Here is a 15876-nt window from a genome sequence, read left to right on the forward strand (position 1 = left end):
CTAAGAAATTTAACTGAAATGTGAAAATTAGGACAGCGCAGCCCTCTTTCGTTCTATATATTTTTGATTTTATTAAAGTACATGAAATTGGATTTCCCGAGGAATCCAATTATTATAATGTTTAGCCAGGTTTGTGTTTTTTTATTTTTATTTTTCGTAAATTATTCTTTAATAATCCTTAGGCTACCGATTCCAAAACCAAAGAGATTTACCTACAACAAATTAAAAAGCTCCACGACCCCGTTCCCCAGTCCGCACACAACCATTTTGTGAGTGACCAGTGTTGCAGGGCTTTAAACGGTTTCAGCAGTACGCATACGCAATCTTAGCTGCGTGAATAACGTTTGCCGCATGAATCAATTTCGCTACGTGAAGTGAGACAACGTAAAGTGACGCAGCAGAAAAACACCTAACGAGCGCGGTTTGGGCACTTGCATGCCACGGACGGTACATAGATAATTTTTTTTTTAACTGATGCGACTGCAACAAACCCTACTCCGCCTTAACAGCTTGGCAAGAGCAACCGAGCTTAGCATGGCTTCTTCTGTGACTCTGAGAAACATTACGACGAACGAGGACATAGAACGAGCCGTAAAGTTTGCCTGGGAATCTTTGAACGACGAGCCGGTTGCGTCTATGATGAATATTCAGCGCGAGGAGTTTTTGGAAGAAGATGGCCTCACCATGAAAGTAAGTCAACGCTTAAGGCTTCGTTTTTTTGGGAGACCACGAAAGAACAGCGTTTTTTTACAGCGTTAACTTCGTAACAAAATTATGTTTCGTTGAATATTTTTAACCTAAAATTTAAAATTCGCACAGATTAAAAATGTTATTACTTTTAGCAATTTCTAGTTTAGCGTGAAATCGGAAGCATGTTTTGCCAACACGATTTTCTAGGCTTTGTGATACTAATAGCCAATTCTAATGCTTTTAAACCTGTATGTGTGGCGACCCAAGTTTGGGCTTCATTTCATTTGGTTAGCAGGCTGCGAAATTGCAGACGTAATACGATGACCTGGCCTTAAGTATTTTAATTTAAAAAAATATTCCCGAGTCCAGAGTCCGGCCAAATGTAAGATTTTGTCGAGTCCCGAGTCCAGCCCTGACTCTAAAGTATAGGCCTACCATACGTCCTCTTTTAGGAGGATTTGTCCTCTTTTCTTAAGAAAACTGAATGGTCCTCTGAGGACGCTCAAAGATGTCCAAATGTCCTCTTTTTTTCGCATTTCGAGTTAGTTGCTCATACTTTTTTTTGCGCTAGCTCTAAGTTATTATTTAATTTTTGCAATGATTCCAATGGTTTAGCTGTGTTGCACACCACTCCTACAGCGCTGTACAAACTCTGTTTTTGCCAACTTTAACATTAAAACGGCAAAAAAAATTTTCGCGAATCTTTTCTACCTATATGTTAACTTTTTTTAGCACAAAGTCTCTTTAAGTGCCATTGCATGTTTTCGTATCATTAAAGGTATAACGACCCTATTTCAAGTTTTGCTAACTTATAGATAAACGATAAAATTCATCCACCGTTCGAACTATTTTTTATCCATGTTTTATTTAATTGGATAACAGGCTAGCAACAGGGGACTCAAACTTTTTCGCGCGAATCGATAATGTTTTTGCAATATTGCTGCTGTTGTTGTGTGTTATCACATCTTTTGAAACACGATAACGCAAAGTTTAATTTGTGCGTTTACATTTTTATTTGAGCTGACATCGCAGCCTTACAACAACTGTGGAGTGAATGCCCTCACAACACGTTTGTCAAAATCAACTCGTGCACGAGCAATTTGTTGTGTGCCCAATGCTAAAAGCCTCCTGAATTTACAGTTTAGCACCAATTAAACCTAATTTTTTCGCGCTTTGCGCGACCGACGACAAACTTCACTATTATCGAGTTGTCTCAGTGATATTTAATTAAAAATGCCGAAGTGCTTTTCGTAGAGAGGGGGGCGCAAGGCATGGGAAAATTACCAAGGGGGACACGGCTGTTAAATTTAGACAATATAAGCTATACATTATAATGCTGAAAAGGAAAACTCTGTTTACTGATGAGTACGCCAGAAGTATCCGTGTTTCAGAAAAGGACGTGTTAATTTCGAAGCTGAATGCAATACTTGGATATGGCACGTTTTTCTCAAACGTAACAATTCTACTTTCGTTTTACTTGCAGGCAAGAAAATGTCCTTTTTTAAGGTGCTGAAAATATGGTAGCCCTACTCTACAGTCTGTATTTTAACCATTTACGCAACTAAATTAAGGTGGATTTTTCGCAATCCACTCATTTTGATGTCATAATTGATCCACCCGCGCGCATTACATGATTTAAAAATATTTCACCATTTTCTATTACACTTTTACAACTTACATTTTGCCGCCTTAACAGTTTTAAAATTTGATACTGCGCATGCGCACGTCGGACTCGGGAATCGGGTAGTTTTACGTGGTCTTACCCGAGTCCTGAGTCCCGAGTCCGACTCCGGCAAAACAAACCGACTCCGTCGAGTCCCGAGTCCCGAGTCCGACTCCGACTCCGCAGCCCTGGTTAGAAATACTGGCCTGTACCTTACTGGCGTCCGCTAACACCATGTTTTTATGCATTTAGAGTTGGAAATATTGTTTTGTGATTGATGTTACGCTAAACAGTTAGAAAATCGGTTAGAAAAGTTAAGCATAGTTAGAAAAGCTTTTTTTCTCAAATTGTAAAACAAACATTAAGTGGTAGGCTATACGTTGTCAGCAAACCTATTTTACCCACCAAAGTAGTCAAAATATTTTTTTACAGCAATGTGTATTTCGCTATTGTACACTTTATTCATTGTGCAAAACATTAAATCGTGTATATAATTACTAATTTCAAAAATACGTGACAAAAATAGCTTGACCGTTGCGCGAGGATGACACCGCAAAATCACAATTTGCAAGAAAGTTAGAACTATAAAAAATTGAAAGAATTTGAACCCCGCGGTAAATATCGAAACGTCACGACTTGCACGCGTCATTCACCAGCAAAAAAAGCACGAACAGATTGACGCACCGCGGTAACGTTGCGGAAGTTACGTTTTTGGGTTCGCTTTGGTAGCAGGTTATTACGTTGATTGGATGACGTATTAGCTAACGACGTTAATGCAAACGGACTGATGACACGGCGATAACGCGTAGATTTACAAAACCTAATTATTTCTTTCGACACGGCTTTCAGGAAATTAATTCGCGCAACCAAAATCATGATAGTTACATTATCTTCTTGAAGTTTGGCTTCAAAGGCGTATAACAAAAATAACCAGAACCATCAGTATCACTATAAGAAATGAATCCAATCACGTTAATCGCTTTACCTTAATTTGTCTTAGCTAAACTTCTAAATTCCCTTTTAAAATTACAGAGTTAAATATTTGTAGAATAAGGAATGTTTTTTTACGTCAGTTTATTTGAACTGACAAAATAACTTGAATTAGAGACGCATCGTGCCTTTAGAAACAAAACTATCTACTTGACATGTCATTTAACATCTACTACATGGTCCTTCAATTAAACTAAACGTTTTTTTTTGAAGTAAAATATGAAAGATGGCTTGTCTCTTCTGGCAGTCGACTCAGAAACCGATGTCATTTGCGGCATGGCGGTTGTTAACTATCCCTCCCTGCAGGCATATTGCGTACGAAGACCCAGCACTGACACAAAAACTGGAATCTGGGCAAGAGTGGGTATTTGAAGATATCGTTTTTGAAAAAAGTTGTGACCCGGAAATCCCGGTTACAATTTAAAGTTCTTTAGGCGATACCAATCCGGCGAGCTATAGTTTTAGACCAGGGATAGCCAACCTTTTAGCAGAACGGGCCGCATTTCATCCTAAAAGAATTCGATGAGCCGAAAAACTCATTAAATTAAAGGGGGTGACGTTAAAAGTTACATATCGTGAGTTCATAAAACAACTAAATTATATACACCCGCTCTTCGAGAGTGAACTAGTGTGTAAATATTCAAGTGAAATCTCGGCCTTGAATCTTGGCGAAAAATTGAGTTTCCATGCCGTACCATGTTATGTTGCGACACCTTTGGGCTAGTATTTCCTTAAAACGGACCGCAAAAATACACATTTAGAAAAAACACATCTTGCTTAACAATGATGGGTGCACAAGCGTCCGATGGATGTTGAAATGCCACATTTGACTCGTGTATAGTCTCAGAAAAAATAGGACATTAGGCCTACGTCAAATACTGCGCGTTCTACACGTTTTTATGATAGTCGAAACAATTGTTTGAAATAAAGGCTGCTGAAAGTGAGAATAAGTGTTGGGCCCCACGCAAGCATCAGGCGGGCCGCAATGCGGCCAGTGGTCCGCGGGTTGGACATAGCCTACCTGGTTTCGGCAAAAAAACAGTTAAATAAGTTAAAACAAAATAATCTATTACAATTCATCATTTGTTTAATTTTAAACTATTTGCTTTACAAATTTCGATTGACCATTATAGATCCCGGGGATTATAGAAACTTGCTGATTTGGAATTCATTAATTTGCTTACTCTAAGATTGTCATTGTTACAGTTTGCAAACTCAGTGATAAGTGAGTTTTCCAAAGCACTGAATGAAAACCAAACCATCATGTTTATTGACCAAGTATACGTTCACCCAAACTATCGCAGAAGAGGAATTTGTAAGCGCTTACTGATGAGGTAGGTTATAAAAATATCTCTTGTAAATGTCGAAAGTTTGTGAACGTCAAATAATGTCTTTACTAATTCGCATTAGGTTAATCGTTCCGATTTTAATCGGGGTAGGTTTAATAGGCAGATTCTAAATCATGGTTAAGAAGTTAACCCTCCCTGTCGTTTCTTATAATATATACAGCATTTCCTGTATTGATTGTTTTTTTAATTTATATTTAAAATAAAACGCTACATTTTTTTAATAAATTAAAGTAGAGGACATTTTTCACAGAAGAGAAAATTAAGGTAATTATAAATTGTTGCTTAGACAATAATTTCTTCATATGACGATTTACACAATCTTGCAGTACAGGTACCAGATAAAAATCACAATAACGTAAACAGGAGGTCAATTCATTTACACGTAATCTGTAAGATTTCCGCGGGTTTTGGCCATGAAAACAATCAAATTACGGCAATACAAAACTGCAGTTTATTGATATTTGTAGTGGTAGTGTATAGATTTGTCTGTTTGCGAAATACTTCCATGTTCTTTTTAACTTGTTTAACATTTGTGTGTTGCGGGTAACACTAATTTACGGAATGATGAATGGTCGGAATGGTTGGAACGCTCACAGTATTATTATTAAATATAATAACACTTGACCCACCTTCACCCAAACGCTAACCCTCACCCTAACTCAAATATTGTGCGTTGGTTTAACAATTGTTTTAACCGGGTAACACTTAAATTCGTGAGCGTTCCGACCATTCCGACCATTCATCATTCCGTAAATTAGTATTACCCGTGTGTTGCTTTATTTCTGCATTTCAACTTCTACAGTTTTTATCATTGTTTAAAATTGCCACAAACCTAATGCATCTTAAATGCAGCTTGACTTAATGACCGAAAAATAGTTTGGCTATCCATTTTTTATTTTATTGTAGTTTTCTTTTTTGTTTACCCAATCGTACAAAGACATTAATTAATCTATTGGTTTCAGAGTGGAAAATCAAGCCAGAGAATTAAGGTGCGAAACAATCGCTGCGCTGGCAACGTCAAAATATACCAGAACGTTGTTTTTAAATAGCGGATATCAAATAGCCAAGGAGGTTCTTTACAAAGATTACGTTGACTCGCTTCTGAAGACAAAACCTTTCTGCAATCCACCGATGCCACACACATCAACTAGTTTGTGCGTCAAACACCTCTACTAACGAAGTTTGGCCGATAATCGCCATGATCAGTGGCGTAGTCAGCCGAATATTTTTTTTTGGGGGGGACAAAAAGTTGGAAATTTTGTTTAGCTTCTGTCATTGTATTAACTGCCGTAACCAATATTAATGGAACATCCTAACATTCTTTTTCCTGTTAGTGTTTTTTAATTTTTTGGACCAGTGTTTGGGGTCCCTAAAGGTCTACTTAAAGGCTTAAAACTTTCATTAAAAAATGGAATAAATGTTGAAAAATAAAATATAATAGTTAGAAAAACGTTTTTGCCGCCGTATCCTTGAGTGACTTTCGACTATTTTAGTTCAGTCTACTTGTTTTATGGCGTCAATATATATCGTCTCTAAAGAAATCATCCACGAAAACCAAATATATTTTTAGTGTCCGTGTTAGAAAAACTTTAAGAACCCCTACCCTACATAGATCTAGACTATAACTATTCTATCTTAAATGTCCAATGTCCTCCACACGTACATTTAAACGAGCATCAAATGTATATTTTTGTACTTTTGTAAGCGTGATATTTTCTGAGCGTTTGACAGTGTTATGTTTTTGTCTATTTTTAACGCTTTTTCAAAAAAACAAATGACATTCTCCAAATGTGACGTGATTTTATTTATTTTAAGACAAAAAAAATACCTATAAAGACAATTTTAAAGTCATTATCCGAATTGCTGGCGACAAACTTCGCAATTTAGTGTTCAAATAAGGTTTCTCCGGTTGCAATGAGAACAATAACATTCATAAGGCGAGAACCAGTAAATTAAAAGTCAAGAGGTGCGACAATTGATGTTTCATTAAGATATTGTTTTATAATATAGAGTGGTTCTTAACTTTTGACATTGTCGGGCAGGTAATTGAATTGTAAAAATCATTTTACGGACCAGTAACCGGAGTCATTAAGGCGGGATTCTGTGGCAATCACGGCTAGTCATTAACAAATAACACTTTTAAAGGAACACGGTACAGCAGTGGTTCTCAGCCGCCGGTCCGTGTCAACTTTGCTACCGGTCCGCCAAATGTCTTATAATTTATATCTTAATTGCACAATGCAAGTCGTTAAAGGCTGCTTGTGCATCAAATTTAGAACTTCGTTGGTTCTGTAATTTGCAGCATTAGGACGTAACATTAATGGTCTACTTTGAACTTTATCATACGTCACAATGCTACAAGTGTTGTGCTTGTGCCCAACTGTTTAAAAGAGGGCTACAACTCTCGTTTAAGTATTAAACCTTAAGACCAGTTGTACGTGAAAAACGTCAATAAAACCACGTAAAACACGTATGATATCAAAAAGACAGCAGCAAATTGCTCGTTACGTTAACGTTTTCGTTATTTGTGCTTAAGTTGCATACTTTTGTCGTAATTACATTTTGGGTTGATTTTAATTTTTGAAGGTCCACTGGTTCGCAAAATTTGTTTTGTAATTTTACCGGTCCATAAGCTAAAAAAGTTGAGAACCACTGCGGTATAGCATTAGCCTAAATAGGGTTATCATGTAATCTAGGTTAAAGAAGTTATTGGTATAAATTCAGACATATATTTGTGCATAAAATAATAATTATTTTAGTATTATATCCTAGTGCGAGACACCATAACAAAGATAACTTTTTCTGATGGGCGGTTAAAATTCCTTAAAGGTTTGCTAAATTCTATGGATTAATATTTTAAACTAAATGGTGCACAGAAAAAGCTTTCTGCATGAGGTTTAGAAACAGACAAACACTAGAATCGCTTCTGCTTTCTGCCTGAGATTAAAAAATGCCAACTTGTAGCCGTAATCAAGAAGCAGAATAAAAATTATTACACTGCAAGTAATTCGTGCTTTCCTGTCTTAAAAGACAACGCTCTCTTCTATTGTATTATCTAAATTTTCCGGACGTAAATTTAAAACCTCAATCCTGAAAATTTATGACAAAAAGTCAGGGGTCGGCAACCTTCCGATGTAATTCATCCGGCCCGCCGCCTCTTTGACAAATTAGATTACACTTTCCATTACTAGTATATTACACTTTTCATTACTAGTATGGGTGACGACGTGTAAACTCGAATATTAAACCAAACAAACGCTTTTTTCGCGCTTCGGTTCAATGCTTTACTGCCTCTGTAAATGTAATAAAACACATTTTTAAGTGCAAAAAATATCCGAGGCCCGCCTGATTAACAGTTGTTCCAACAGTTTAATAACACAATTCTTAGTTAGAATTTTGTGCGGCCCGCAGAGACCTTTCTAATTTGGATTTGGCCCGCGACTAGAAAAAGGTTGCTGACCCCTTACTGTATAGGCCAGGGGTGTTCAATTGATTTCGGCCATGATCCACCACAGCCAAACCTGACAACATGATGATCCACCAAATATACGAATAGTAAACATATTGGACACGCTTTTATTCTTCTGGTGCTTTATTTATGTAAACGCGACAAGTTTAATAGTTAATCTTGTTTAGTGTTTGTTAACGTTTGTAAGTCAGAGCGCACGTGGCGAGCAAAGCGTGCCCGATTTTTTTAGGTATACCGGCATTTCTTTTAAATTTCTTGCAAGTTTTTATTACATTACCGACACAACAAAATGGTATAAATATATGTCCAACATTTTTTAATGCGTTTTCCATTGACGGTAACGAAGCGCTGATCTAGTTCAAAAGACCGCATCAAAACGTAAACAAGCCGGACGCAGAACGACGATTCGCGCGAAGCGGGAAATTTTTTGCACTTACGAGTTAAAATAGTCAAAAAGTATTTGAAATGGACTCGTATCTAGTTTGTCAAAGAGGCGGCGGGCCGAATGAATTACATTGGCGGGGCGCATCCGGCCCGCGGGCCGTAGGTTGCCGACCCCTGTTTTAGACTTTAGGTCTTACAATAGCATCGAATTGGGGCTTTCTGTCGCTAACTGATATCCTCAAACGCTCACAAAGATTAGCATTTGGGAGTCTCGTTCTATGCTTGATTTTTTACAAAATTCATTAACACTGACAATTGGTATTCACATGAAAACACTACAGAAAGTTTATTTTAAAAAAAATTTTTTTTATAAGACTATTAAAAGATCCGCACAAAACGCTGAAAAGATCCGGATCCGGATCGCGATCCGCCATTTGAACATGACCGGTATAGGCTATAGGCCTACTCTATGTACCGACCTGTATTGTAAGCTTGGCACGAATGTCATTGTATATTCGCCAAAAATTCAATTTGGACTAGTGCCATAAACTGCCCACGAAGCTTTTGTGATGATAAAAGCGGGGTTTAACATGCCACGAGACATTTTTTTTTCATTTACATTGTTTAAACATGATTTTAAGTCCACATAAAATAAGTTTTTTTGACACACTTGCAAAAAATACCAGGGAGTCGAACCGTTTGACTTTTCCGGTTCAGGTTCGGTTCGGGTTCAAGGATTTTTTTGGAGTCGGTTGAGTTTCGGTTTCGGTTTCGAGCCGGTTCGGATACAATATTGGTTGCGCTAAATCTAAAAATGTGGCTCAATAAATGTAAATAATAATATTAAATTGCAACTTGTGTTAAATTTAGTAACGTGACGTAGGCCTATTAAAAAAATCAGCAGCTGATAATTGAAATATCTGAAGAACAAAAAATCAACGTTTTATTTAATCAATATTCCATTTTTGTAAACATTTCGAAACATGGCATAACTTTACTCTGCAAAATACAAGTTGTGACGTAATGCTGGAGTGAACCGCTTTTTTGATAAGTTCTGGTTCGGTTAAGGTTATTTCAAAATATTTGGTTCAGTTCCGGCTCCTTAAAATCTTACAGAAAGCGGTTCAGGTTCGGAAAAATTTAGCCCAAAACCGGTTTATAAAGTTCCGGTTCGGTTACGGTTCGACTCCCTGAAAAATACCCATTGTTCCAGTAAATAAATTACAATGCTGACTCATCAGTAAATAAAAAGTGGGTTATTTCGCTAATAAGCAAGCATATTTGAAGATTTTTGTCAAATTGCAGAATTTTTTATAGACTTTTTTTATGCTATTTTGAGAAAAGTACAGGGTCTTCACAAAACACTAACTTAATTGTTGTCGTATTTGTAGCCTAATTTGCATTTCTACTTAAAAATTATGCTGTTGCGTTTGTTCAATAGAACCTTGAAAACAAGGATTCCCAGCAAAGATAAACCTTGTTTTAAAAGTACAATCTCGTATGTTCAAGGACAATCGCCCAAGCCAAGCACACGGGAGTATTTTTACTACATTGATCACCAAGGCCAACTGTTTCTGGATGATGCAAAAGTTAAAAATTTTATATCGTGTTTTCAGGATAAAGAGTTTCTTGCGTTTTTCTTCAGTAGAGTTCGTTTGAATCAAACCGGACAATATCAGGACCAGTTTCCATATTTTTCACCTTGTGGAAGGGAGCGAAATTATATTCGGTAGGTTTTGGTATATAAATTTTATTTAAATATAGTTGCTTTGAGAATTTCAAGCACTTGTCTGGAATCCTACCACATTTTTGTACAGGGTTCTAACATTATTTGGATTTATACTTTGACCTGATGAAGCACGGTTGTGCGAAAGCTTGTCGAGAATCAAATACAATTTGTCTTTATACAGTGCCACCTGATTTCTCTATTTAACATTATTTGGGTGGGCCAAGTAGTAGTATAATCTTTTTCAACTTCCTTTTCATTTTTTCCTTGCAATTTCAATTCAGACGACCCGTTTCGTTACTGTAAAACATGTAGTACGATTTTAGACCAGCACCGGAATTCATAACTTTCTTATTGCAAAGCAACTTTGCTGTATGATACATAATATGTTCTATTCAATTTTAGAGCTTAAGACGAATATTTATTTTCCCATTTTAGATGTGATGACCTGCCAATTGTGTACACCCATATTGTAACAAAGGCTTTGGGAGATACAGAGGAGTACTATTTGTCTTACGGAAACACAGGAGACAAGCTTACAGTAAAGTTTACACCAGAAAAGCTTTGCATGCTCCCAGACAGCGGACGAGTTTATCATCCAGCTCATACCAAGTGTGGTGCCATTGGTCTGGTGAAATCTAAGCTTGCAATTGAACTAAGTCAATATTTCGGCTATCCAGGTGACGTAGATGGGACAAACGCCACAACTTTGCCGTCAAAATTTACTTGGAACGGTGTCACATACACCCTGACCAACGAACTTGTTGACTTGGCAAGAAGAAAGTTAGACAGATAAACATGTTACCAATATCACAGTTTAAAGCGATCATTTCACTGTGCATTTTGTATTTTCTGCAAGGTATCCCATATGGTGTTCAAGTTAAGGCTTTGCCCATGTTTCTGTATAGTTCCATGGGCTTATCAATGGATACATCTACGAGAACTGCGTTACTTATGATGCCATGGGTATTTTGTAAACCACTTTTAGCCATTGTTAAAAATACAAAAAACGAGCATTATTATCTATTACATGGCGGTATACTAATAAGTGCTTTTCTAAATCTGTGTATGTTTATTCTTGCTAATCAATGGGAATATTTAAGTCAATACTTATTGTTTAGTATTTCTGTAATAGTTTTATTTATGATAAATGTTGCCTCTGTTTGTATTGACATCACAACTGACAATTTGGCAATATCATCAGCACTGTCTGAAATCGATCTTAAATTTTTGGGCATAAGTAATAGCATACAAGTTGTAGCTTACAAAGTTGGTGCAATGTTCGGGGGAGTTTTTTTAAGCCAGGTTTTTGAAATTCAAAGGGGGTTTCTGGCTGTTGTAGCTCTAAATTTAATTAGTTTATTGGTTTTACCCAAACTTCTTTCTAACTCAGCTGATCCACAGGATAAGAGTGGCAAACATGAACCAGGAGCTACATTGAGTGGGCCAAAAGTACAACTTACATTTGAAATATTTTGCCTAGTTTTATATATAGTGTTGTATAAGTTAGGTGAAAATGGAGCTAGCACCATATTCCCATTATTGGCAATCAACAAAGGAATTCAGCAAGATAGCATTGCCCTGTTTTCTTCTCTAGTTTTTGAACCACTTTCATTGTTTGGCTCCATACTTGGTGGTGTTGTGTGGTCAATGTTTACTCCTAAAAATCCCATGCAAACTTTATGTGTTTTTTTGTTTGTGATTGGTCTCCTGAGAATAATTCCCCTAGTGATAGAATATCAATGTTTGATTACCACAAACTGGGTAAATTTATGGCCCCTGGGCCCAGCCTTACTTTCACTATTAGGAGGTGCTATGAGCACATTGACATTTACTTTAATGATGACCATGACTCACAGAGTAGACAGTTCACAAAGGTCCTCACTATATGCAGTTTTATCCTCAATTGAGGTATGTGGCAAATTGCTGTTTTCTTCTTATGTAGGCGCTTTATCAAGTTATTTGGGATTGCATGTATTTGTTGTGTTTTGTGGCCTTGTTGTATTGCCAACTTTTGTGCTATTGCCTATATACAGATGTTTGGTGATATCACCTCAAAATAAATTGAAACTTAACTGAAACATAGCAAATGCTTTTTTTATCATAAAATGAAAAAATTATACAGACATTATGGCACCTCTGCTGCTTATTAAAAAAATAAATTAGTGCAACATTAACATTACAAATACTGAAGTAAATCTTCACCACCTTCCAAATCATCCTCATTGGGATCTTCTTTTGGTGCAATAAGAAGGAAAGACTCATCTTCTTTAAAAACAATAGTACTTAAGGCCATTTTTGGGTTGTCTGCCACTAATCCCTTCATCCAACTTTGTAATGCTGTTGGTGATTTGTAGTCTGTACAAGCAATAGCATAGACAGAACCTTCAACCTTTTCCGTATCTCCGATTATTTGTGATATGTCTTCCTCCAATCTGCTTATTGAGGCTAGGTTCTTTTCTAAGTTTATTGTTGGAAAATATTGTTCTTGGGAATACAGTTTACCACCTTCGTTTATGGGTTTGTCAGTTTTCCAATCAGTCTTGTACATTTCCGACCACCACTGTTTTGCTGAAAGTATCTTCACTTTATCAGACTTTATTTCTAAAGCTTTGGGATCAGAACGCATTACAAAGTACTGGACAGTCTTTGTCTTGTAGTAAACCATGTGTGGTCCCTCAATGAAAATAGGTAACTTTGTATCATGCTTAGCCAAAGCAGTCTTCTGATCAGGTGTTTGGACACTTATCACGCAATCAACTTGGTCTGCATTTAATACCTCATCACATTGACTCTTATCAACTGCGAAGTATTTGTAATCTCCATCAATGCCTGGATTCATTTGTCGCAGGCCATTGAAAGCAATCTCCACTGGAGATAATGCATTCAGCTTAGACAGGGCAATAGGGTGTTTACTAAATTGTAAAACTCTTGGATACCAAAACAAAGCAGACCGGACAGACCACGTTACCGGACTGTAAGTACCAAACAAGTCTGTTGCTTTAATAAAAAGTTTCTCATTTGGAATTGCACCTCCTTCGGATATCAGTCGTACCAGTTTTTCACCTAGGTTGTGGTCTGCCATTTTGTCACCATAGGCAGCAAGGAACCATTGGCTTCTTTTAATTCCAGTGTGTGGACTGTCTGGAAAGCAATCCAACAGTTTTAGGTAGGCAGATATTTCATGCTCCACTTTAAATCTTGTCATTGCATTCATGGCAGCAGTTATAAATTCCCGGTGGCCTCGCTTTGTTTCACCGGCTTCTTTTAGCCAGACGTCAACTAATTTGTAAAACACTCTCTTGTTCTGATCGAGCACATCAAAGTACTCGGCCTCATCAACAAGATCTAATTCTTGTTCTGCTTTGTTAATATAGTAATCCAACAACCCATAGTCTTCTTCTTCTGGGCTACTTTCTTTATCTTGTCTTGTATCAAGATCCAACTCATGCTCTGCTATAAGTTGTTTTTTATTGTTTATTTGTTTACAATGTGAAGCAGAGTGTAAACCAACCAGTGCTGTTCGACCGCTGGACAGACTGTAGCATGGTACATTGTTTGTTATGCAAGCAACTGTCCAATTACCTCTGCATGCACATTTTCTCAGCAATCTTTGACAAAATTGTGATGTCATTGCAAAGGCTTATAGATTAAATTATAGTTCTACATGAACTCAGAGTTTTGCTCTGGAATATATTTGGACTGATTAAAGGGAATGTTTGACAGTTTTTTTCTAAATTTACATCTTCCATGATGTTCAGTGGGTCATCAGTTATAAAGTTGATTATCTTACCCAATGCTAATTATAAAGTTAGTGTAATGATTATAAAGTTAATATGTTAACCCTTTAATAAACATTTTCATTAGGGTTATATCTTAGTAATACTAGCTTAGGATGTGCGCCAGTAAAAGCTGGCAACAAACTTTAGTTTTTGGTTGTAGGCAGTGGTGGGATTCAATTTTTTTGTCAGCCAGTTCTATCACAAAAGTCATATTTGACAACTGGTTCTGTTACAAAAAAATCGGCTGAATCCAACCACTGGTTGTAGGCCAGTCTGCATTGTATTTTCTGGTAAAATAGGGTGTGTAGTGCCAATGTTTGAGTTATTTCTCAGTCAAGTAATTGATAAATTAAAAAAAAATAGGAAGTCAAGTCATTATTAGAGCAAATCAAGTCATTACTATGAAAATAAAATTTTAAACAGTTATTAAAAGTGGTATATAATTGAACTTCAAAAATGGGCAATTACTCAACTTAAAAATAACAAAACCCAACAAGTAACAAGCTAGATGTTTTATGTGCAAAAGTTAATATAAAAACCCTAGTGTTATAAAGAAAGTTTAATGAAAACTTCGCAAAGTCACTTTACCTAAATACAAATCTCAGGAGTGAATGGTCGGAACGCTCACTAATTTAAGTGTTACCCCGTTAAAACAATTATTAAACCAACGCACAATATTTGGGTAAGGGTGGGGGTTAGCGTTTGGGTGAAGGTGGGTCAAGTGTTTTTTATATTTAATAATAATAATGTGAGCGTTCCGACCATTTATCATTCCGTAAATTAGTGTTACCCCCAATTTATAAATTAGCTTGAACAATCTTCACGCATGACTGAAAGTAGTAGGAAAGTTATAAACTACTTATATTTATTAGATTTTTTGCCAGCCTAAACTAGATCATAACACGAGTTTACACGCTTTTAGGACTTAGTATATTTGAAAATAAATGTTCTATGTGACTAACGGTTGATGTCCGTGGCTTTTTAGAATATTATGCAATTTCTTTCAAGTTAATCCACAGTTAATGCATTTTTTCGCGCTTCGAATCTTTAACGTCTCTATATCGCTAATGGTCCTACATAAAGCATTTCCAGTGACGTGAAAGTTCAACTTTACCTTATTTTAGGCTTTGGGAATAAATTATCTTGATCAAATCTAACCCATAATATCAAGTAGCCTATGTTGGAATAAAATGACCCCCCTAAACAAACAGATTTGCCAAGTTGTGCATCTATTTTGCACTTGCCCAAATTTATAGCGTCTTTGAAATATGGGAATCGTATCGTATTGGTTATAACGCTTCACCTTTTCAATACTTGAACGTACAAAATATTTCGCTTTGTTCTAAGGGCTGTCCAGTCATAGAAGACTCGGTACCCGAAGGAGTCGGTTTATTTGGCCAGGGTCGGACTTGGTAGCCTATTATTTTAAAGTGCCCTTGTGCAGTTGTTGCAGGTCTGGGAATGGTGATGGTCGCACACTGTAAATCGTTAAAGCGAAATTTAAGGTAGGCCCTAATATTTTCCCCCTATAGGTGAATTGCTGCTAATCAACTCTTACTTGAACGATGACTGTAAAGTCGGAGCTAGACTCGGGTTCGACATAGTGGATTTGTTTGGCTGGGTATTTTGTAGTCCAATGCACCTCGACTAAATGGTTAATAGGCCCTGATCTAACCCACAATCTAATGCCTAAAATAACGCATAACTCATTCCCAATACAAGCCATAATTACAATACCTATAAACTTGCCCCCAAAATGGATTCTCAACCTTACTTTACAATTTAATGTACTTTTATTTTCTGTGTGAGATTCCTATAGGCCA

General features: G+C 36.7%; 3 protein-coding genes across 3 annotated transcripts; 2 read left to right on the forward strand and 1 right to left on the reverse strand.

Annotated features, from left to right (window-relative positions):
- The first annotated feature begins 9932 nt into the window (after positions 1 to 9932).
- LOC146164683 (UPF0598 protein CG30010-like) lies at positions 9933 to 11067 on the forward strand. Its single transcript, XM_083381288.1, has 2 exons — positions 9933 to 10274; positions 10710 to 11067. Exons 1-2 carry the CDS (start codon positions 9964 to 9966, stop codon positions 11065 to 11067), a joined length of 669 nt encoding a protein of 222 aa, XP_083237414.1. The 5' UTR covers positions 9933 to 9963.
- Positions 11068 to 11069: 2 nt separating this feature from the next.
- On the forward strand, positions 11070 to 12350 carry LOC146164684 (solute carrier family 33 member 2-like). The gene has a single exon (XM_083380791.1). It carries the CDS (start codon positions 11070 to 11072, stop codon positions 12348 to 12350), a length of 1281 nt encoding a protein of 426 aa, XP_083236917.1.
- Positions 12351 to 12353: 3 nt separating this feature from the next.
- On the reverse strand, positions 12354 to 13940 carry LOC146164685 (evolutionarily conserved signaling intermediate in Toll pathway, mitochondrial-like). Its single transcript, XM_083381287.1, has one exon. The coding sequence runs from the start codon at positions 13903 to 13905 to the stop codon at positions 12451 to 12453; it is 1455 nt and encodes a 484-aa protein (XP_083237413.1). The 5' UTR covers positions 13906 to 13940; the 3' UTR covers positions 12354 to 12450.
- Positions 13941 to 15876: the final 1936 nt, after the last annotated feature.

The sequence above is a fragment of the Ascidiella aspersa genome, chromosome 2 (assembly GCF_963924565.1).
Source record: "Ascidiella aspersa chromosome 2, kaAscAspe10.2, whole genome shotgun sequence".
NCBI lineage: Eukaryota > Metazoa > Chordata > Ascidiacea > Phlebobranchia > Ascidiidae > Ascidiella > Ascidiella aspersa.

Coding starts and splice junctions, on each gene's coding strand:
- LOC146164685 (XM_083381287.1), bottom strand. CDS start 13,905: ATGACATCACAATTTTGTCAAAGATTGCTGAGAAAATGTGCATGCAGA.
- LOC146164684 (XM_083380791.1), top strand. CDS start 11,070: ATGTTACCAATATCACAGTTTAAAGCGATCATTTCACTGTGCATTTTG.
- LOC146164683 (XM_083381288.1), top strand. CDS start 9,964: ATGCTGTTGCGTTTGTTCAATAGAACCTTGAAAACAAGGATTCCCAGC. Junction 10,275..10,709: donor AGGGAGCGAAATTATATTCG/GTAGGTTTTGGT, acceptor TTCCCATTTTAG/ATGTGATGACCTGCCAATTG.